General features: G+C 43.9%; 1 protein-coding gene across 3 annotated transcripts in view; it reads left to right on the top strand.

The window, feature by feature from the left end:
• GRHL2 (grainyhead like transcription factor 2) overlaps nucleotides 1-22,724 on the top strand; it is a 140,321-nt gene that overhangs the window by 116,910 nt on the left and 687 nt on the right. For 2 of the 3 annotated variants that reach the window (XM_090283494.1, XM_090283496.1), the window contains exons 11-15: nucleotides 135-274; nucleotides 4,710-4,741; nucleotides 7,954-8,048; nucleotides 12,312-12,397; nucleotides 20,894-20,958. In XM_090283494.1, coding sequence (XP_090139620.1) covers nucleotides 135-274; nucleotides 4,710-4,741; nucleotides 7,954-8,048; nucleotides 12,312-12,397; nucleotides 20,894-20,958 — 418 coding nt within the window. The remainder of the gene's footprint in view (nucleotides 1-134; nucleotides 275-4,709; nucleotides 4,742-7,953; nucleotides 8,049-12,311; nucleotides 12,398-20,893; nucleotides 20,959-22,724) is intronic. The other variant, XM_090283495.1, reaches the window with a different exon arrangement.

Below are 22,724 nucleotides of genomic sequence, written 5' to 3'. Positions count from 1 at the left end.
AAAGTGTGTTCACAGTTATGGCACCTGGAAAGCTTCGCAGGAGAGTCATAAGAGTTAGCTAAAACTAGAGCTTGCATTTGAGAGTTCTTAGTCCTGTATAACCCTCTCGTTTTGGGGGTTTTGATCACATCCAGCCTCTGATGGGAAGCTGGCAGCGATACCTTTACAAAAGAAGAGTGACATCACCTACTTCAAAACCATGCCCGATCTGCACTCGCAGCCGGTCCTCTTCATACCCGACGTTCACTTTGCAAACCTGCAGAGGACGGGACAGGTATGAGCTACCTGCTGACATCTTCCTGCCATCAATTCATGGGGCTGGTAGAGCCTTAAGATAGAATCGCTTCAGACAGTGTTGACCTTAGGGGGGAAAAAAATGCTCCCTGCATTTGACAGTTAGTTGTTCCCTACTGAAAATAGATGTTTATACAAAGGAATACCTCAGGAGAGGAAACCAACTTTCTAAGGGGGAGAAGAGCAAGAGCTGATTTTAGTGAAGTGTCGACAAAGCAAGGGAAGAGGAAGAAAAGTTAGAAGGCTGATAGACCTGTAAGAAGTTTTGTTAGTTTCGTCCTGTGTTTTTAGCCTGATGCAATAGAGCGCCACCCAATGGTGGGAAATTGAATTGTGCCTGTACTTTCATCAAGTTTCACAAGAAAAATTCTGTAATTAAATAAAACCCTGTCAACAATTTTCCCTTTAGTAAATTAACAGATCCCATTAAATAGCTAAATCGCCTTACACCAAAAAATATATTGTAGATAAGCCTTTTAAAAAACAACTTCTGGCTTCTAGGTATATCTGCAAGTGAAATGAAAGAGCTAATATTAAAATACCATAAATTTCTAATAATTAACTCATTATGGTAGCTCAAGTTAACAGAATATTATGTGGTCACTAAAGTTATAATTATGGGAACTATGTAGCAAAATGGGAACTAGTTGTGATAATGTTTAGTGAAAAAAAGTCAAATACCTATTTGTTCCATACAGTGATTCCAGATATAGAGCCGAACTTAAAGGCAACAGGGACAGTTATAACACCTGATGATAGGGTTATGACATATGGATGATTTTTTTCTTTCTGCAGTATCTTTAGTAGTATTTATTTTATGTGATAAATTAAAGTGGTGTGAAAAAGAAAAGAAAGTGATCATTAATTACTTCTCTAGTATTTGCCAGAATTGTTTTTCACTAAACCAATGAAGTTTTAGTGAAACTTGCATTGGTTAGTTTTTTTTAAACCCAAGGTCTTTTGACTTTGAGGAAAGTTCTGTCTTGAGAAATAGGGGCATTCTGACACACGCAAGCATTTCCTCCATGCTTAGTGTTTCGACACGCATTGGAATTGGCCTTAGTCTGGTGGGAGAAGTCATTATTGGTGTCATTTTCTATTTTTGAAAATATTTTGTCCCTTAGTGTTGTTTTTGATATGGATGAGACAAAGCAGCTACACACAGTGTGGTAACAAAATACCCAGAGCATTTTCTTAGGGCACATTCCACTCAAAACTAATTTGACATTCCCATCTTGTCTTATTTGTTTGATAAGAACAAGGACACAAAGGGGAATGAAAGAATGTTATGATTTATCAAGATATGAGGGCCGGCACTGAATTTTTTTTTTTTTTAATTCTCAAGAACATGGTGGTGACTTATATATTTACAGTCTTTGCTGCTTGGGGTTTTACGGAGTTAGGTTTCCACACCTACTAGAAGGGGATAATTGAGTCAAATTGTTTTTATTGTTTACTGTCATGATTCTGGTTTCAGCTCCATGTCACAGCTGACAGCCTGAACTTTCCTCTTGGCAACATTTGTCTGAAATATAAAAAGCTAAAAATAATGCTTAATAAAAAAAATGACCCAAGTTGGCTTCCGATGAGAGTCAGTCTTCTGCCCTCACCTCTGTGTCTTGAGCTGGGCCCGTAGCCTGTAGCTGAATCCAAAGGAAAGTGTAGCTCTTAACTTTACAGTTTGTTGGTTTCAGCAACTGCAAACAGTATCCCCCGTGCTATAGGTGAAGTCAAGTCCTGCTATCTGGGGTTTACCCTCGCAGAGCCTGCAGGCTGTCCTTGTGCTCTTGGAATCAGAGTCAAGGGGCCAGTGAAGGAGCCTGCCTAAGCTCTGGGCAACAAAGGAACACCTCAGCAGTGCCTTGGCACCACGCGTGACTATTCTGTGGTTGGGCGACTTGCTTGACCAAGGGAAGAAGTGCCTTCTGTGGCTGGCCAAGACTTTAGAGGCTGCCTTTTCTTAGAACTAGAACCCTGGGAGATGGGTCCAGAAACAGGAGGGAAGACGGCAGTGCCATAGGGTGAGAAAGAGACACAGGGCAGAGGTTGGCAGATTTTGACACACTAAACAAGAGCCAGCAGTGGCAGGCCCAAGGCTGGGCCAGTTTTACCATGGCAGGTGGGGAGAGGAGGACGGGGAAGGAGGTCAGCGATAGTGTGCAGCTCAGTAACCAACGGCGAGCAGGAGCCTTATTAGAACCAGCCACGTCTCAGCTCTGCCTCACTGCAGGGCAAGCAGCCCTCTAGTTCACAGTCAGTGAGACACCCTTGAGCGACACTTACAGGCACCTCAACCATGGTGCAGCGATTCCTAGTCACCCAAGGACGCAGACTGAAGAGTGGGGATTTTCACTCTCAGCCCACATGTACCCCCTCCCCTGTGATCTCACTGATTTACATGGATTGGAATATTTACCAGATGATTATCAAAAACTATTATGAGGAAACGAACCCACTGTGCAAGCACCATGGAAATCTGCAGTCTCCCTCTCCTCATATGAAAGTGCTGATGTTTTCTGCCACTTTGGTCCAGAACACCTTTAAAAATGAGTGATAAGGGAGCTGGGGAGAAAATGTGAGATGCAGACGCCTTATCTTTCTGGAGAGAGTATACTCTGCAGGTATCAGCCTCCCTTAAAGCACTAGACCCCAAGGATGGCACCGCTCCTCCCTCACACCCACAGGAGCGGTCTCCCTGTTGTGGTTTGTAAGCCATCTTCCTCCAAATCACAGATTCTTGGTGAGAATTGAGTTCCAAAATTCCATTCCAGGTCTTCTGAATTAAAGTCTCTGAAGGGAGTTCCAGGAATTTGCATTTATGACAAGGTCTCTGGATATTTTTTATACACCTAAAGTTTGGGAAACACTCTAAAAATTAACTTAGTGCAGTAAGTCCTACCACCGACAAGAAACAATGGGGTCATTATGTGACAGAAGGAGAAATGGCCACGCCAAGATGGTGACAGGGACTGTGTAGCAGAGCCCATTCAGGAGGGCCGGAAAACACTTAAGAGAAGACTGTTCCCATCTTTGAGTCACCAGCCAACTTTGCAAAGAGTTGTTCATCACCCTGCTATATAGCCAGGTGGGGCAGATGCCACACTTAAAGAATCCACCAAAACACAGGCCAACATCAGGACCTTTTAACAGAAAAATCCAGTTGTATGGCCAGGCTCCCTCACGTACATGGATCACTCCATTTGTATCTAAATGGACAGCCGCATGTCTAGTGTATCACAGAGACAGATTCTCGGACGCCACACTGAGACTTGGGATGTGGGGGGAGGAAACATCTTTCCTTCATCACTTTCTGTTTAAGAAGAAACCAAATGTACACTACAACAGACATAAAAACAATTTAAGAGGGGAACGTTCCTCATGGAAATCTGAGCTAATGACTAGAATGACTCATTCCCGAGGCATTCCAGGTAACCAGCTCTGTTGTAGAGCTAAGTGCGGCCTTGGCAGGGTCCCAGGAGCCACCAAGAGCGTTTGAGAAAGTTCGTAGGGAGGGTGTCGGTCCAGGCACAGCCGTGTCTCTCCCAGGTGACTGAGGCAGGGACAATGACAAAATGTACTGGAACTAGAGGCAACTTTCGAAGTTAGTATGTAAGTGTCTGATACTATCTTGGGATTGTTCTTCACCCAAATGAAAATGGTCCTGAAGCACACAGATATAGTTCATGAAAGGTCTACAACCAATTTGTATAAGTAATTAGGTCAAGAGGACCTATGTGCATAGCAGATCCCCCCTGGAGTTTTCCTGTTGCTTCATAAAATAATAAGGCTGCTTCATAACTGCTTTAATTCTGAGTGTGCTTACTGCCATGCTGACCACCTAACGGAGTCTTCTTGAAGATCTTCCTCTAGCCAGAAATACCTTCAAGAGCCACATGACCTTTCCCAGCGTGGAGACAGTGACTCATAAATTCCTGTGGTTGCAGGCTGCCAGGGGTTTGGGCCCCTCTGACGGCCACAGGCCTCTCTTGCTCCCCTCCTGTCGCCTAAGCACAGGGCCCAGAATCAGCTCACCTGTGGGCCAGATGCCATTGCCTCCTCACAGCCCCTGCTCTAGCGCCCTTCTAAATAGTGATTTTCAGATCCTGCTAAAATATTTTCTTATTGTCAAAAGCAAGCTTTGCCTTAGGGCTATAGATAATCTGATCAGACTGACTCCAGCAGGAAATAATCAGATTTCCAATTTTATTCCATTAAAGTATAAGAATTAACCCTATGGAGAATATGAAGTTAGATTTATATTTCCTTAGACACACACATACACAGCATCATTAAATAGAATCTTTTTTTTTTTTCTTTTATGAGACAGTGTAATGCCTTGGGAAAGTGTGTGCATCATATAATATATTTCCATTTCTGCCTCTAACCTACAGTAAGCCTATTGTTTTCTTCCACAGGTATATTACAACACGGATGATGAACGAGAAGGGTAAGACATTCACTTCTTTCACTTAAACATCCTAAGTCAGCTCATGTCAGTACAGAGGGCTCTTCAAGCAGTGGGTGGGACGTCCCTCTCAGCTCCAGACTCAGAGCTGAGAAGTGTTTGATTCTGGGCACTAAGAGGAAGGCTGGGGAAATGCCATTTTCCTCCCAAATCTCTCTTTCCCTTTGTCTCCTTCCTCCAATCTACCTTCACATAACTAGCTGTTTTTCTAAATGACATATCTCTTTGATTACACCTTTTTACCGAATATCCAGTTACTGAAATCATTTTTTTGGCCTCAACACAAGATCAGGCTGAGCTTGAGGTAAGAGCCAAGGAAGCAGCCTGCCAGCTTTCAGTATCACCTGGGCCACCTGCACAAGCTCCTGAAGCCCTCACTTGGGAAGTGAGCCCGGTGGGCTAGTGGTGAGGCCAGTTTGAGTGGGAGCTGGGAAGGCCGAGAACCTTTTCACTGTCCTTAGGATTGTAGGGAAGAGAGAATTTATTTAGGGTCACTGAAGGCTTCCAGTGTGTTGCACATCAAGACCTAATGATTTTTTTTTCCTTAAAACAACCTACAACAATATTCATTTTTCAGTCTCTATGTTACCTTACCTAAGTGTACCTAATATCTTAGCTGCAGTACATGTGTATAACTAAAAATCTCTAGATCAATTTTGTTTCAAACTAAAATCAAACCAGGGCTTCCCTACTTTATATAATTAATATATTTACTCATAAAACATTTCAAGGTGAAGTAAGTGTAGCAGATATTGCTGGGCTCATTTCCTGGAGCTGAGGTGGGCAAAGTACAGCCCGAGGACCAACTCAGGCCCTCCACTTGTTTCCGTATTGTTCACAAACATTTTTAAATGGTTGAAAATATCCAAAGGAATATTGCAAAACACAAATTAGATGAAGTTTCATGGGAACACAACAGTGGTCCTTTCTTTCTGTCTTGCCTATGGCTGCATCCTGCTACTCCAGCAGCGTTCAGTGGTTGCAGCAAGACCACAAAGCCAAGGAAGCCTAAATGCTTGCTGATCTTCCCTTTACGGAAAGCCGTGTGCCCCCTACGGTCCTAAAGGACAGGGAATCTCAAAGGAGTCAAATACCGCCCCAGCTGCTGAGAAGCAGAACCTTGTCCAGGATGTGACCTCTGAACTCTTGGCACATGGGTAATGACCAGCAATGATTAGCTTATCAGTTCTAATCTGTTATTCACGTATTTTACAAGAGATAGTGTGGCATCGTGGGAAGAACAAGGACTCTGAGCTCGGGAAGCCCACATACTACTCCTGGGCTGCGGCTTACTAACATGAAGACTTGGGCCAGCTCCTTGACCCCTGAACTTTGGTTTCCTCAATTGTAAAAGGAGGATTTTGGTTTTTTTCCTGATAAAACTTAGCAGACCTTCATTTTTACTTAAAGCATTTGCTTCCCCAGATATTGCTCCCTCAAGGTAGTGGCTTCATGTGCTGTTAGACCTGGAGTCACGCGCATCTTACCACACAGGTGCCCGTGGATGGAGATAGGTATCAGAGAAAGCACCTTTTCCTTGTTCTCTAGTCCTTCTGTGGTACAGTTGAGTATAATTGGACAGGCATTAGGAGACCAGATACTCATGCTCTTTTCTTCTGTCAAATGGGGCAGTCCTATGTGCCCCTCCTGTCCTGCCTTGTTTTTAAAGTAAATGTAACAGTTGAATTTAGACCACACACACTTACTGACTCCCTGCTGGGCTTACAGATTAGAAAGCGAGAAAAAGCATTTTTGAACTCCCAAGAGAGAAGTGGTTTGTCCAAGATGTTATTTTAATGGCAAAGTTTTTCACAGCTCAGAACGGGGTGTGATCAAAAGTCAACAGAACAGGAAAAATACAAGTAAATCTTGCTGGGCAAGAAAAGGAAGACCACTGGTTTAGGGGCTCTCACACAGCATGAGGGAGTGATGTTTCACAGTCCAGTGGGGTTTCAGGCTCTTTACCGGTGACTAACCTACTGGTCACTGCTCCTGAGGCCATGGCCCCTCCAGTTCCAAGACATGACAGCAGAGCATGACCCGCTTTTATGATAAGGTAGTGAGGCAAAGACAGAGGGAACAGCGCCCAAAAAACTTAGTACCACCTTCACTTGGGACTTGGGTTTGAGTTCTTCTTCTAGCTATTTCCATAGTTTGACTTACTAGGGAATAAAATAAGAGAATGCTGACTTTTACTATCATTTCTTATACCCTCACTCATCGTCTCAGATCTCTTGGTACTTCAGCATGAGGTTGTCCCTCCAAGCTGGGTTCCCTTCACTGCCTTCTTCACTGATTAGCTGCATCACCGTGCATAAGCCCCCTTAGCACCCTGAGCCTCAGTTTGATCACCTCTGAAAGAGGGATAAGATTCGTGCTTGCCCTGGCTGGCGCACAGAGTCCATAACACTCAGCGTCTTCAAAGACATAGTCTATTTTTACAATTTCTGTTCCTCTCGAGCAGCCCTGCCCTTCCTCACAGTGCCCAGAAAGAACAGGATCGTTGGTGGAAACTGCGGAACTGTCAGAACTGGCTCAGTTGGGGACATGCGGGGCCACCGCACCATGAGCTCTCAGGAAGGGGGACTGAGATCCTCTCCCAAGGCGGAGGGAGCTTGGCAGCCGAACTCTGGCTCACCGGGGAGCTTCCACCACGGCAGTCTCATCTGCTCCAGCCAGGTGGAGCCATGGAGCAGCGGGAAGTCAGGGCAGCCGCCTAACAGCCTCAGTAAGGCAGGCCTGCACCATTTCTGCAGGTCCCCTCTGCCCTCAGGGGGCTGGCAAGGCAGTGCAGAACCCCCAGGCCTGGCTAGGTTGGAGGAGGCTCGTGTGACTTGGAGGCCACACAGACACCAGGGCCCATGCCTGCTGCTCCCCAGCCCGATCTTTTGAGCAGGAAAAGGGGTTAGGTGCGGGACAGAGTAAAACCCAGAGGTCTCACTTCGGTAGATTCATTTGTAGCAATGGGAAGTATGTCCTCCGTCCATGCCCTGAAGTTAGTGGTGTGTGTGTCCTGCCTCAAACAGGGATGGATTGGTACCTACAAGGCGGAAGAAGGCAGTTGGTGAGTGGACCGAGGTTTGGAGAACTAGGGATAATGCAAGCAAAGGGAAAAGATAGGGACTGAACACGCATGAACCTTTGTTTTCAGACCCTGTCTGCTCTACTTAATGCTTTCTGCTCATCTTTTCTAGCAGCAGTGTCCTTGTTAAACGGATGTTCAGGCCCTTGGAAGAGGAGTTTGGCCCAACACCTTCCAAGCAGATGAAAGAAGAAGGGATGAAGCGAGGTATCTCTCCCCCTGGGGTGCTCCACTGGCATTGCCAGAGTAACCCATCCTCCCATCACAAGTGGGAGGGGGTGTTTACCCCAGAAAAATGCACAGCCAATTCCACACCCCTGTGGTTCAGGCCTGGCCTGGGGAGTTTTTTACGGGCACAGGAAGTTCACAGTCTTCTCCTTTGCTTTAAACCCTGTCTTTTAAAACACTGCAAGCAAATGTTTATTCTTTCTGGGCGCTAGTTCTTTCCTTTGCCTTGGGAGAAAGGTAATGAATATATTGACTCATCTGGCAGTGAGATATAAGGTTAAAAAGAAACTTGCTGTGTATGTGGCAATTCCATAGGCACCAGCAATGAGAATTGTTCAACAGGTGCACACGATTAACCTCACACAAATAAATAGACCTGTTTTCTGTGACATCACAATTTACTCATATTCTCTCCACCAAGGGTCTTACTCTACTTCCCCAAGAGAGGAAGAAATAAAGTGTAAGCATGTCAGTGTGTTGCTCAGCATCTGATGCTGTTCACGACTCACTGTCCTTCCTCAGAATAAGAGGAAAGTGGGGGAGGGGGACCAGTTCCCCCATATCTTGCTGTAGCTAATACCAAAAGCTTCCAGAGATCTTCGGCTTGTGCCATACTAGATTTTTAATGGGTCAGATTTATCATGTTAAATATATTCGCCATCTACACAGGCTTGAGTTTTTTGTTATTGAGAAATTTTATTTATTTCTTCCTATTTGTTTAAGTGGGATTTGCATAATGATCAAGAGTCTGCCCTCTGTACCTCCCTTGGCTGTTTAGAGTTGTATGCCCTTAGAAAGGTCATCTACACCCTGGCTGGTGTGTTTCAGTGGATTGAGTGCCAGCCTGTGAATCAAAGGGTCACTGGTTTAGTTCCTGGTCAGGGCACACTCCTGGGTTGTAGGCCAGGTCCCCAGTTGGGAGTGCATTAGAAGCAACCACACATTGATATTTCTCTCTCTCTCTCTTTCTCCCTTCCTTCCCCTCTTTCTAAAAATAAATAAATAAAATCTTGAAAAAAAAAGAATAAATACACAATTAAAAAAGAATCCTCATTTCTAAAATGGGGATGACAAGAGTACCTACTTCACAGAATTGCTGTGAGGACTGATGGGTGAGTGTATACAGAACACTTAACTCAAGTGCCTGATGCAGAGTAAGCACCTGTATTTGCTATTATAACTATCAGTTTAAGGGTTAGGCCTGGATCTACTTAAGGTATATTATCATAATTGTGAGTAAGTAATTAGTATTTCAGTATGAAAAGATCATACATGTCTGGATAGTGGTAGTTCCATTAGCAACATCTAGACCTTTAAAAGATTTTCTGACCTCACAGGCTCACCATCAAATAGGTGACTGCCTTTTGAGCTCCATTCTTGCCTGCCTTTTTTATCTGATACTTGAGAATGAGGGCAGAGCTATATGGAAATCAAAGAATCACACAAGGCAAAATTAATCATAGGTTGCATCCATATTTAGTGCATGCTGACTAGTCCAAAGGAGGTGTTTTTCAGATTATTTTGAGATGGTGAAGTCAGGACAGAAGTTGCCACTGGGAATTATTGGTCTGTGATGAAAAGCAAGATTCTGGCCTTTGAAACACTTAACTCATAGGGACACACGAGGGCGCTGCAACCTACCAGCAGCAGAGAAAATGTTCTCCCGGGACTGGCTTTCCTTTGGAAAAGGATTGGGCTGTTGCTGAGCTCCTTGCCAGGAGCCCCCGGTCTGAGCCGCTGGTCTTTGACAAGCACTGGGAATCAGCAGCAGTGGCAGTTCCTTTTGTGGATGTGTTAGAAGTTCTCCAGGAGAGAAAATAAGCATGAGGATCACTAATCCTATTATTTGTTGTCTTGCCTTTCTCGACACCTATATCAGGGTGGCTTTGATTGGAGTCACTTGGGCCGTCTGCCTCTATACATTTCCTGGGATGGGTGATGGTTGCTCCTGCTATTGGCAGCAGTGGTGCAGCGGTTTGCAGGAGGGATCTGCCCTGGATTCACAGCTAATGAAAGCCAACTCCCTGGGCACCCTGTGGGATGTGCTGTGAGCTCAGCAGAGTGCAGTTGCTGACCTGCCCAGCAGGAGAAGTCTGTCAACATGCCACCGTAACACCTTTAACCCCTTCAGAAGCCATATTATTTCAAAGACAATGATTTTAAAAGAAGATTTGTAAATCCAATGGAAGCAGTAGTGCTCATTTTAATAGAACTTGGTTTGAGGTTTCCTTAGGATCAGACTGCTGGAAATTAGATTTTTCTGCTGAGGGCTGTGGGAAGAAGTTACAGAATGTTCATCTGTAGGAACCACTAGTTAGAGGTTTCACTGGTTTGGTTTGCTTTGATATTTATTTATTTGTTTGTTTATTTATTTATTTATACTTTCTCATCTGGTGGTACTTGAGGTCCTGTAGTCTAATTGCACTGCTAACGCTGAGTCCTCTTCTAATGCCCTTAGGTGACTAAATCATTTTAGCTGAAATGCAATCTATAAAATAGTCTTTCTAAAAGACTAAATTTGGAGTTCTTTGGAGACACAGTGTATTTAATTGGTATTTTGTTTCTATGGTGGGTAAAGAGAAGAAACTGCAGTATTTAAGGTATTTTTTTGTTTGTTTTTGTCATACACTAACTGAACCTCTGTTGCTGCTGAGATTTCGGAAATTCAAGCAGAACCCATGTGCACCCATGTAGACTTTGCTTTTATAAAGCTACAGCTTTAATGATGTCCTTGCGGATCAGGGAAGATGGACAGGAGATGTGGGAGTTTGAGTTGGAGCTGATTTCATGTCCTGGCTCCGACTTCCTTCGGGTTCGTGGTGATTGTAGCTTGGCTGGTAATCTGACTGTCGTCGGGATCCAGCTCCGCAGGGCTGTTTGGCCTGTGCGTGCTTCTACAGTGGCCAGGTGCCTGGGCTGCAGCCCTGGCCCTCTTCCTTCTCTCGGAGGGAAGAACCACAAGCCATGTCACTGGGAGTGAGTAAGGGCAGTCAGCTTGCTGGGGCTGCAGGGTCGCATCTGAATGGCATTTCCCGGGTCTGTCTGAGAGCTCTGCCCGAGTGCAGGCTGTGAGAGATGGTATGCATTGTTGGAGTGTCCTCACCCCTCTGATGACACACAGGGTCCCCATCATGTCTCACTGTCTTCGCCTTGTCAAATTCAGAATGTGTTGTTACAGAGAAATGAACAGAAAGCTGTGTTCACATTCACTCAGGGCACTAGAACCATGACAATTCCTTCCTAAGAGGGCCCTCACTGTCGGAGGAGATGCGTGTGTATTGTTCACGCAGCCCTGTGCTCAGTTCCCTCACAGAGGTTATGTCAGTTAACCCCACAGCAATCTTAGGAGGGAGATACTATTATTATCCCTGTTTTAGAGAGAAAACCAAAGCTTGGAGAGCTTAAATGGCCAGGGCCGCACAGCAGGCTGCACTGGAGTCAATGCCAGACCTGTCTACTCTGTCTGAGCACCTTGCCTCTGAGATGTACCGCCCCTCCCGGCCCTTCGCACATGTCGCTCTGTCTGCTGGAGTTTGCCCTCCCTATCATCTCTGTCTCCCTGCCCTCCCCACTCCCTTGCCTTCGCGGATGCTATACATCCTTCATAAGTCAGATCTCTCCTTCAAGGTAACCTTCTGGGAGCCCCATTCCCCTCACTGCCCTGAAAAGCACAGGCCCCAGTAGACACTTTCCCTGGTCTTTTTCCTTCATGGCTCTTCGGATCCTCTAGTTGTCTGCTTATCTGAGGAATGCCCTCCTTTCTAAGTGGCCTGCAACCTGAAGGGCAGGCTGTGTCTTTATGCATCGCTGCAAACTCAGCTCCTAGTGCACAGCCTGGGACCTAGGGGCCCAGATGGGAATTCAGTCATATTTGTTGAATAATCAGATAAACAAATAGAAGACAGAAGTCACAGAAAGAGATGGCCCAAAGAGATCACGTGTCTACCTTGAGAAATTCAAATGTGAACAATGTGTAAAAGCATCTCCCAGCTTGTTAGTGTTGTTACCCACTAACAGGCTCATGCCATCGAATCGCTCCCCAACAGCCCCTAGCCGCAGGGTGTCTATGGCAGTGCCTCATCGCCCTCGCGGGGTGTCGGTGTCGCCTGGGGCAGGGGTCCGAGTCTTATGAGCAGCTACTCTCAGTGTCCGATGCCTGTGTGACAGGAGGCAGTCTCCCGTGGCAGCTGCGGGGCTGGCGTGGGCTCCGCGGTCACCGCTTTCCTCCCCCTTCTCTTTTAGTGCTTCTGTACGTGAGGAAGGAGACGGATGATGTGTTCGACGCCTTGATGCTGAAATCGCCCACGGTGAAGGGCCTGATGGAGGCGGTAAGCGGTGAACCCCTTTCGCGTTCTCCCGAGCTGGAATCCATTCATTGAAATGCAGCCTTTGAGATGGCTCTGGGTTGGCTTTCAAAAAAAGAAGAAAAAGCGGAGATTTATGGAGATACTGATTTCCATACTGCCAGGGCTTATTAGCATCTTAAAGAGAAGGAAACTTTGAAAACTGCCAATTCCCTGTCAGTTGAAGGCTAATCAGAGTAAGATGCCATAGAAAAGGGTTAAACTGAGAGTTTCTCTTTTTTTTTTAAACTGTGAGTTTCCATTTGTATTAAACCGAATTAGATACGTTTAACTTCCAAATATGCATGAAACGAAAACAATTAGGAAGTGTCTTACTAGCTGTGATAATGTAATACAAAACAGAAATATGACCTCTTGGTGAAGAAGAAAAACAGTACAGAATTCTGAAGAAAAATCCTAAGTTTCTTCATCCCTTTTCATCCCCAATTTACCCGGGCTCAGGAAAAGTCAGGTTATATTTTATCCATATATTATTTATCTGAACATGACATTAATATGCCTCTACTTTGAATATTACTTCTAACTCCCTGTTATCTTTATTTTTGCCTGTACAACTTTTTTTTTTTTAATACTGATGGAGACAATAGGACTGCCAAGGGATAGTCCAAACCATTTATTGGTTGGGAAAACGGCGACTTTGGAAACAGCATTTTTGAGGTTATGCGGTGAAATGTTCAAATGTATAGGATAGTGCCTACGTGTGGAATCATGCAATACGTGATCTCTTGTAACTGGTTTATTTCAGCCACAGTTCTTAGCATGTTTTTGAGGTTCACCATGTTGTAGTATGGTCAGTTCTTCATTCTTCTTTATGATTGAATGATATTCCATTCATCACCTGATAGACATTGGGATATTCCCACCATCTGGCTATTATAAATAGTACTGCTATGGGCATTCACGCACAAGTCTTTGAACACATTTTTTGTTCTTTTGGGTACATACCAAGGAGTGGAATTGCTAGCCAGACAAAAAAGGTCACATATTATATTATCAATTTATAGGAAATATCAAGAATAGGCAAATCCATAGAAATAGAAAGCAAGGTGAAGGGGTAATAAGGAGTGACTGCTTAATGAGCTGGGTGAAGGCGTAATAAGAACCAACTGCCTCCTGAGTTTCCTTTTGGGGTGATGAAGAGTTCTGGAACTAGGAAGTCTGGATGGTTGCACAACATTGTGAATGTACTAAATGCCACTGAATTGGTACATTTAATGTATCAATGGAAAAAATGGTACAAGTGACAAACTGTATGATATGTAAAAAAAGTTTCTTCACTGTTGATCTGAAAAAAATTTTTTTTAATGCAGAGCAGTATCACCAATGCACAGTTCACACTGTCCCCTGTGCCCCCAGGCATTTCTGAGCAGGGACCACCCTCTAAGAAACTGATGGAGGGCTTGGTAACTTTTTTTATTCTGCAGGATTCTGCAGTGGAAGGGAGTTCATTGTTACTGAATCTGCTGTACCTGAAGGAAAAACAAAGGAGAAATGAACACAACAGAAATATGATTAATATCACTTCAAATGAACCAGGATTGTTAAAATGACCCTAAAATTGCCAGAGGTAAACTTACAAGCTAGAGAAGCTTATAAAATATTCAGACCTGTCTGGGGTCCTTTGGACAAATTTTATAACTCCAACATTGCCTTTAAGATCATATTGCTGAAAGTGACTCACGTAGCATAGTGGTAAATATGAATATGAACTAAGCCATTGTTTTAAATGTGTATTCCCAGACTTCAGCTCCAGATCTGATTCTACTAATTTGGAGGTGGAATGGTGGTGGTGGATCAGGGATCCATTTTTTTTTTGTACATTTTTTTCATTGTTGTTCTATTACAGTTATCCCATCCCCCCCTTGCTGCCCCCTGACCCACCCACCTTTCCCCTCTCCCACATTTGATCCTCACCCTGCTGTCCATGTCCAGGGATCATTTATACTAGTTTCTTCACTAGACCTTTCCTCTTCTTTCCCCCCTTTCCCCCCTCCCCCCTCCATCCTAGTCACTGTCAGTCTGTTCCTGTTTACATGCCTCTGGTTCTGTTTTGCTTGTTTGTTTTGTTCCTTAGTTTCCTGTATTAGGTGAGATAAGAACCCATATTTTTCACAAGCTCCTCAGGTATTCTGGGATCAGCCAGACATGAGTAGCACTGATCTAGACCAATTCTGAACTGACTCATTAAGCTGTGACTCATGACCCCTTTTCCTTGGTGTCTTCTTTCCCCTTCCTCGACATCCAGCCAGTTCTACAAGTGTTCTGTTGCCGTGGTCTTGCTGGACCACTGTGAGGTTAAACATCACCTTTACTCCCACCCAAACGGCCACAAGTAACCTCTGCTACAAACTCCCCCCTGCCCCCCCCCCCCCAGCACAGTTGGCTTTTGATCCCTCTTAGGGAGCTCATTACATCTTCCTTGCTCTGCTTAGTTGGGGCATGGGGAGGGGATGGAGAGAGAAATGCATAGTATCTGCCAACCTTGCAAGCCATGGACAGATTAGGTTCCCCAGGCTGGTTCTGGTCAGATTCCTTAGAGCAATTCTGACTTCATCTTGGCCTTTATTAGACCTGGAAAGAAAAAGTTTTAGTCAAGCACCCACACAAGCTGTCTCCTGCCAGTGGGAAAGCAGGACCAGAGAAGCTCCTTCAGGGTCCTCAGATGATGTGGTCTGGTGGCGAACTCTGAAGGAGTATCACGAGCAGCCCTTGCAGTTTTGGGGAGACCATGAAGGAAGACAGGTCCTGTTTAAGTGAAGACTTGAGCACCCTGTGAAGTGAGAAGGGAAAATTTTGAAGAATACTGGATCCTGCTCACTGTAGTTGCACCCTAAGTTTATTTGGGGGCCCAGGTGGGGTCAGAAAGTGCTCTCTCTGGGGTATGGGACCTCTGAGGAGCAGCACCTCACTAGTGTGTGACATTTTATCGTCCTTATACTTATCCACATTGAGATAGTGTGGCCTAGTGAGTCAGCGTATGGAGTTAGGGCTCAGAGACCCATGTTCATTTTTGATGGTGCTTCTCACTAGCTGGGCAAACTTCTTAACCTCGTCTTCATCCCGAAAATGAGAATAATGATAGTACCTACCTCACAGGGTTGTTGTGGGGATGAAATGAGAAATACAGATGTAAAACTCTGCCTGATTCCTAAGTTCCCGATAAAAGTTAGCTTCTGTTTCGAAACCATTGTTTTCAGGAGAAATCAGAGCTTTAAAAGTTATAGAGTGAACATTTCCTCAGATTTTGGATTTCTCACATAATCCAAAAGATGGAAAGTTATTTTTGCTCATGATTCCATTTTGTGATTTTCCACTAATTAGGCACTTTCAGATGAGGCCCAGAGCTGTGGAAATGGGGCAGGGAACTGCACTGGAAACTGGAATTTGTATGGAGAGCTCCCCTCCTGAGCCCGGAAACAGAAAACTGCTCCCAAGAAATGCTCTTTATGCCCCACAGTCCAAGGCCTCACATTAAACAAACCCTCAAAATTGGAAGACAATGTAGCTTTAACCTCCATGCTTTGTGATCACTCTTAATATTAAAAGAATATCATTGCACATGGGGTTTTGTATTTTTTAGCAACTAAAAGCTACATTTTAAAAAATCCCTAACTTTTAAGGAAACCTGTTTAATCCAGGAATATTATACTTGATCTCAAGCTCTCACTCTGAACCCTGTCACCAGTAGAAAATGACTTCCCAGGAAAACACAATCCCCCGCTCTGTGGACCCAGCATGTACTGTGGGCCTAGGGTATTGCTTCTCTAAGTGGGAGATTTCACTAGAATCTCCAAGGATATTTTCAGTGATGCCATCCCAGAACCCCACACCTGACCTTCAAATCATACTCTCTGGGAGTGGGCCCAGGTATCAGCACTGGAAAAACAAGGTGCCTGCCTAGTTGACCTTGAAGCATACTAATGTTAAGGAGCCGCTGCCTGGTGTGAACCCTGGCTGGGAATTTGTATTAGGGTTGGATTCTGTCCTAAGGCCCAATGTGCATTCACTCAGAATGGGAATAACCCCCCTCATTATCCTCTCCTGGGGCCAAAGTTCTTGCAGAAATAGTTTTGAGCAGGGGAGGGGTCCCGGGGGCCATTTCATGTGCACAGCCCCACTCCTGCGGGTTGGGGAATTGGCCTGGGGCTAGGCTGTGTCCTTCATCTTTCATCAATGGTATGGGAAGACCAAATATTTTCTCTGCTGAGGAGGGTGCTCATAGTCTTCAAGGGACACCAGACCTCACAACTCCAATGCAAAACTGTGCCTGTGTAAAGTGTGTGTGTGTGTTGTAGTTGGTTTTGAAATAGCAACACCTGCTTCATATCAGTATTCACATTGTTTTGGTCCCTTCCTGAAATAGTTATTGAGAGGCTGGCTGTGCCTCGACTTCATCTCTGTAAAAGGGAGTCATCGAGAGCGTTAATGAGTTGACACAGGCACTGAGTAGATGTTGGCTGAGGTGAGGACAGTGACGTTGACGATGATGCAGCCGCTTCCACAGCAGGAGGCTTCGGATTGCTGTCCAAGAAGAACCAGCTCTCATTTCTCCTATTAAATGCCTGTCCTCAGTTTGGGATTATGTAGATGGAAAAGAAAGTCTATACTGGAGGATAAAAAGCCAAAAATGTTTGTATTTTTTTTCCTGTAAAAAAAAAAAATTACTGGCAATTGGTGGTGGAATGTTGATTTGTCGTGGAGACAGAATAGAATGGTATTGCCACCCTTCCTTCAAATGGAGGCTGAGGTCTGAGTCAGGAAGTGCCACACTGGGCAGATTCCTTGAACAGTTTGTAGATGGTGATAGTGTTCCTACAGCCTACACAGATTTTCTTAAGTCTGGAAGTCAGGTCACTTAATAGGACAGAGCTGTTGTATTGTCTAGAAATTGGGTTGTTTTTATACTCAGCAGACATTATACTCTCCTTTGAGATAATATTATTGCGTTGGCTTAATTGGAAAAGTCTCCTATAAGACCAAGGTCACAGGTCCCACCATAAGCACTTGCGCAGAAACGTGTAGAAGAAAAAAGGCTGGGGAACTTGATTGAGTTGGACTGAAATCATAACTCTAGTCTTGAGCAGGTCAGTCTCAGAATCTTTGGTTTCCTTGCAAAATACGGAACATGCTTACCTTGAAGAATAGTTATATTTATACTGTATTTGACCTCTCATTGTCTTTGAAAGAACTCTTGACCACAACAGAGAGGAATGGAATTATTGTTTATGTCATACTGGGTTACTTTTCTATAGAACAGACTAGATAATTCGCCTTGTTTACTGGTCCTAAACCTCTCAGACCTTCATTTCACATGCCAGGAAATCATTGTCCATGTAGATCTAGACACCTGGATAGGAAAATGAAAGAGTTCTCTGTCATCCAGATGTTACCAAATATTCCTGTACTTGGTGTCATTTGGATAAGCCAGAATGTTTCTTTTTTCACATGCGTGTTTGGTATTGTCAATCAACCCATCCATGTCATTTGTAATGATTTACTTTGTCTTCTTTATATTTATATATCATTAAGTTATGAACTTGATTGCAGACAAGGATTTGGTGGTGATGATGGTGGCAGTGGAAGTGGCACAAGTTTTCAAGTGTTTTCTTTTTTAGCAGGGTGCATTTCTGAGTCAGCTTACCTAGTAATCCTACAAATAAAGAACCTTCGGGTCCTGTCGGCTCCTTGCTAGTCTGTGAGCTCATCAAGGCTACTCGTCCCTCAGGGCCTCTGCATTTGTTGTTGCTTCTTTCAGCAGTGCTCCTCCTCCAGGTCTGCGAGCTCCATCTCACTTCCTTCAGGCTTCTGCACACATGTCCATTTCTCCGGTGGGCCTTCCCACACCACCTCCACAGACAACATCTCTACTCCCTTACCCTGTTCTGTTTTATGTTGCAGCATTTACCACCACCTGACAGAGTTAACATTTGGTAAACATTTACTGTTTCTCGTTTCCCCCAAAGAATGTAAAGTTCAGGGGCATCTGCTCTTGTTTTCTGTATGTCCCAGGTCCCTGAGCGTAAATAAACTGCACGGAGCATCTAGGTGCCACCATGCCAAGTGCTGTGACACAATTTCACATGCCCTGCTTCGCTGGATTCTCACAATGTCCCTGCAAACTTGACATGGCAAATATCATCACCATTTTACAGAGCTGGAGACGGAGGCCCACAGAGGAGGTTTCTCAAGGTCTGATAGCTCCGTGAAATGGCAGCGCCGACTTAAGCCCTCGAGCAACTTAAATCTAATTAGGGAGAGGTCCAACAGATGAAGTTATTATAAGGAGAATAACATTCCAAGTCATAGCTTGCAACAACTAAAGGAAAGAAGCTTAGGCAATAATAGGCTATCAGGCAAGAGGTAGTACATGTAATGGTTGGTCCCACACAGTCAGGGTTCAAATCCTGTCTCTGACACTTAGGAGTGGTGTGACCTTGAGCAAGTTACTCAATCTCTCTCTCTATACCCCAGTTATATCACTTCTGAAATGAGAATAATAATAATAATATGGGATATTATTGAGGACAATAAGATGAAAAATAGGGTTGTTGCAAAGATTAAATGAGTGTATGTATATAAGGTACTTAAAATAGCACATAGAAATACTTTCTTCAGCATTATCTTGATTTCTGTGCTCTACTTTTTGCAAAAAATTTGTTAGTTAAGATTGCTTGCTGTTAGCCGAGAGATCTTTATAAAGTTTGTTATACAGTGCTAAGCACTTTTGTAGTTCTCTTAAACTTAGTGCTCCTTTCAGTGCAAGGATCTTCATTTAAGAAATATGACTCTTAACTGTTCGGCTAAGTCTAGGCCTTTCTCTACGCTTTTTAGAGTAAACTGTTTAACTTCTTCGTTTTCATCAGTGCTATCGTCCCCTAAGTTATCTTGGCAGATTCCAGATGTCATTTCCATCAAAATTGCTTCATCAGTTTCTTCTTCTACCAGAAATTCTTGGAGATCTTCTACAGTCATATCGTGTTAGAGTGAAACCGTGTTGTAGAAGTACTATGTTATATGGGGGATTGCCCCAATTCTCTAACCATGTTAGAGTGAAACCGTACTATAGAAATACTGTGTTATACGGGGGGGCCTTGGGGGCGGGGTCGTGGTCCACAATTCTCTAACCATGTTATAGAAGTACCGTGTTATACGGGGGATACCTGTGCCTCTTCCATTGTAATGATGTGAGCATCGAGCAAGTCAAAAGATGCAGAGCTCTATGTGCCTATCTGCTAGGCACTTAATAGCAATCAGGAAACTCTAGCTGCTGTGGCTACTCCCAGCAGGCCTAAGTTAAAACTGGAATTGTGCAGGATTTATGAGAATCTCCTAGTTCTGACTATTTTTAGTTGATTTGTGAGCCGAGGTATATGTGCTTAATAGATGTTTGTTGTACACAGTTTCTGTATTATCAACAGTGATTCTTTGAAGAGCTTTGCATATGCTTGAGTGTATTTCTGTAGACCAGATGACTAGATGTGGAATATGTGAGTCAAAGGACATATGCATTTTTAATTTCAACAACTTATGCCAAATTTCTCTCCAAAAAGGTTCAGCTTGTTTTTCTCCCAGCTAGGGAACCTGAAGGTTACTGTTTCTCATACTTTGGCTGACACTGTATTATCAATTTTTTAGTTCTTGTTAGTCTGATAAATTAAAAGTAGTATCTTGTTGCTTTAATTTGAACTTTTAAATTATGTGTGAGGTGGTACATTTTTTTCATATGCATGTTGTCTTTTTTCCTGCAAATTACTTCTTTATGTTGGTTTTTTTTTCCCCCTTTTCCCCTTGAATTGTTAGGTGTTTTTTGTTTTTGTTTTTATTTACAGGGATTCTTTCAAACTTGTGGAAGTTAGTTCCATGTCTGTCATTTATGCTGCAAAAATGTTGGCCAGTTACTATTCGGCCTCTGCTTTTTATGGTGGTTTTTGTTATACTGGTACTTTTAATTCTATGTTGTTTTATCAACTTTTGATCTTTTTTCTTCAGGTTTTATATCTTGCTTGGAAAGAGCTTCCTTACTTGAAGACGGTATCTATACAAAGAACTGACTCATGGGTTTCTTCTTGTATGGTTTCATCTTTCACATGTAAATATTTGACATTTATTTTGATGTAGGAGTGGAGAAGAGATTCAGCTTAACTCATTAATTTTTTTCCTATATAGGTACCTATTTAATCCACAACAACACGATACAAAGGTCCATCGTTTTCTAACTGATCTGAAATTACACTTTCATCATAGATTAAATTCCCATGTGGCTGAATCTGTTGTTCAGTGATTTAAGGTTTGTCCAAAGGGAGAGCCTTGCAAATGAGGCATTTTGAGAGTTTGACTCATGAGTGAAGGACACTGACTCCCTGGAAAATCTCCAAGAGAATGAAGGTGGAACTTTCTCTCTTGCTTCTGCTTGGACTACCCCTTCTGTGCTCATCTGCCTTTCTGTTATTGATGTTACAGATATCTGAGAAATACGGGCTGCCTGTGGAGAAGATAGCAAAGCTTTACAAGAAGAGCAAAAAAGGGTAAGAAAGAAACTGAACTTAAATTAACTTTTAAATCAGATAAGTCAACATAGGGCCTTAAAAAAATGGTGCTTCTCTTTTGTTAGTTCCACTGTCCACCTTTTATAAAATTGTGTGTCATCCTTTCCAGTGAACAGCCTATGAGTGCAATGCACTTCAAGAACTTTTAATGAAAGAGGGAGAGTGACTATGCATTGTCATGATGTCAGCTGAAATGCCCTATTCCAGTGGCAGGACTAGTGGGTGGAATAGAGGGTTCTAGAAGTGGGGATAGTGGCAAAGTCACCCTTCTGTAGAGAGTGGAGTTTACAGGGAATCCCTTGCTGCTCTTGGGGCTGGCTTCAGGACTGCACTGTAGGAACAAAAAGGATGCACTCTTTGAAGATAATTATTAACAAAATGATCTAAACGATCATTGGACCTGCTTGCTCTCAGTGTTAAGAGCAACAGCTGTCATTTATTGGGTGTTCAGTAGGTTCTGGGTCCCCTGCTAAGTGCTTTTTATGCGTTGCTCTATTGTTCTTCACCACTCTGTGAGGTAGACTCTTATCCCTAATTGACTGAAGAGGAAAGTGAGCCAGATGGAGGTTAAGCATCTTGCCCAAGGTCTCATGTTCAATAAGTGGAACACAGAATTGAACCCAGGGGTGTGGCCCCCAAGTTCAAGTGCTTAGCTCCTCGTTCTGCTATATGCCACCTCCAGTCCCCCTGGAGTTTCCTCTGAGGCTCTAAGGGTAGAGACTGCAGGAGTAGGGTGGGGCGGGGTCAGTCTAGTGCCAGAGGGTCTCTGTGAAGTTAGATTACGGGGTTATAGCCCTATGAAAAGCAGAAAACGGGTCTTTAAACTTTTCTCTGGGCCTCTTGCATAAAGAAAATTGATAATCTAGGTAGCCCAGGCGTTCTCAGTCATGGGGTCTCTTACTTGATGGGGAGTCAAGCAAGAAACCTTTTCCACTTGAGCCCTTGTTGGAAAGCTCTCTAAAATGCATTTTAGTTCTTTCCAAGGTCAGTGCCATAGTCTGGGTTTATTCCCTGACTGTGAGATGAGTGGGGTCTCAAGATCTTGCTGCTGAGCTGAAACCCTCAGTGCCGACACATCACTTTCACTGAGCACCGTGTCAGGCCCTGCGCTAAGTACTGTGATTTTATCAACAAGCCTGTAGAGCAGGGTTGTTATTCTTAATTTTTGCAGAAGAATAAATTGATGCTCTGAAAGTCTAAACACTTGCCTGATGACACACGGCTCTAAAATGATAGTTTTTCAATTTCAGAGTAAGACCTGTTGGACTTCACTGGATGGGATTGGCTCAGGGACTGCTAAACCATTTACAGACCCTGAAAGTTGTCAATTTTTTTAAACTCAATCCACTGGGGATAGCTAGCCAAGGAGTAGGTCCCATGTGGTCAAGAACAAGCTTCAGAGTGAGGCAAAACCCACCTCCGCTGTGAACTAGCTGAATGAACTTAGGGAAGTGATTTAACCTCACTGAGCCCGGTTTTCTCATTTGCTAAATGGCACTGATCACACCTCCCCGCTGGGTTGCTCGGGGCGGGGGGGGGGGGGGGGGAGATGAAGTGCAAGGTCTCTGAAATGCTGGACCATGTGACCTGCTCAGCGAAGGGTAGCAGCAGAGCTGGTTTACTTTCCTCTTCCTCCTTAGTGCAAACTCCTTTTTTAAGACGCCTTTTCAAGAGGAGATATGGTTTAATAAAAATAGTTAGGGTACCCAACTGTTTAGGTCCTGGCTTTGTCAATAAGTCAATAG

Source organism: Furipterus horrens, unplaced genomic scaffold, assembly GCF_987537825.1.
Source record: "Furipterus horrens unplaced genomic scaffold, mFurHor1.1.pri manual_scaffold_7, whole genome shotgun sequence".
In the NCBI taxonomy this organism is placed as follows: Eukaryota; Metazoa; Chordata; class Mammalia; order Chiroptera; family Furipteridae; genus Furipterus; species Furipterus horrens.
The sequence above is the reverse complement of the archived record's forward strand: the minus strand, read 5'-3'. Positions and strand labels throughout refer to the sequence as shown.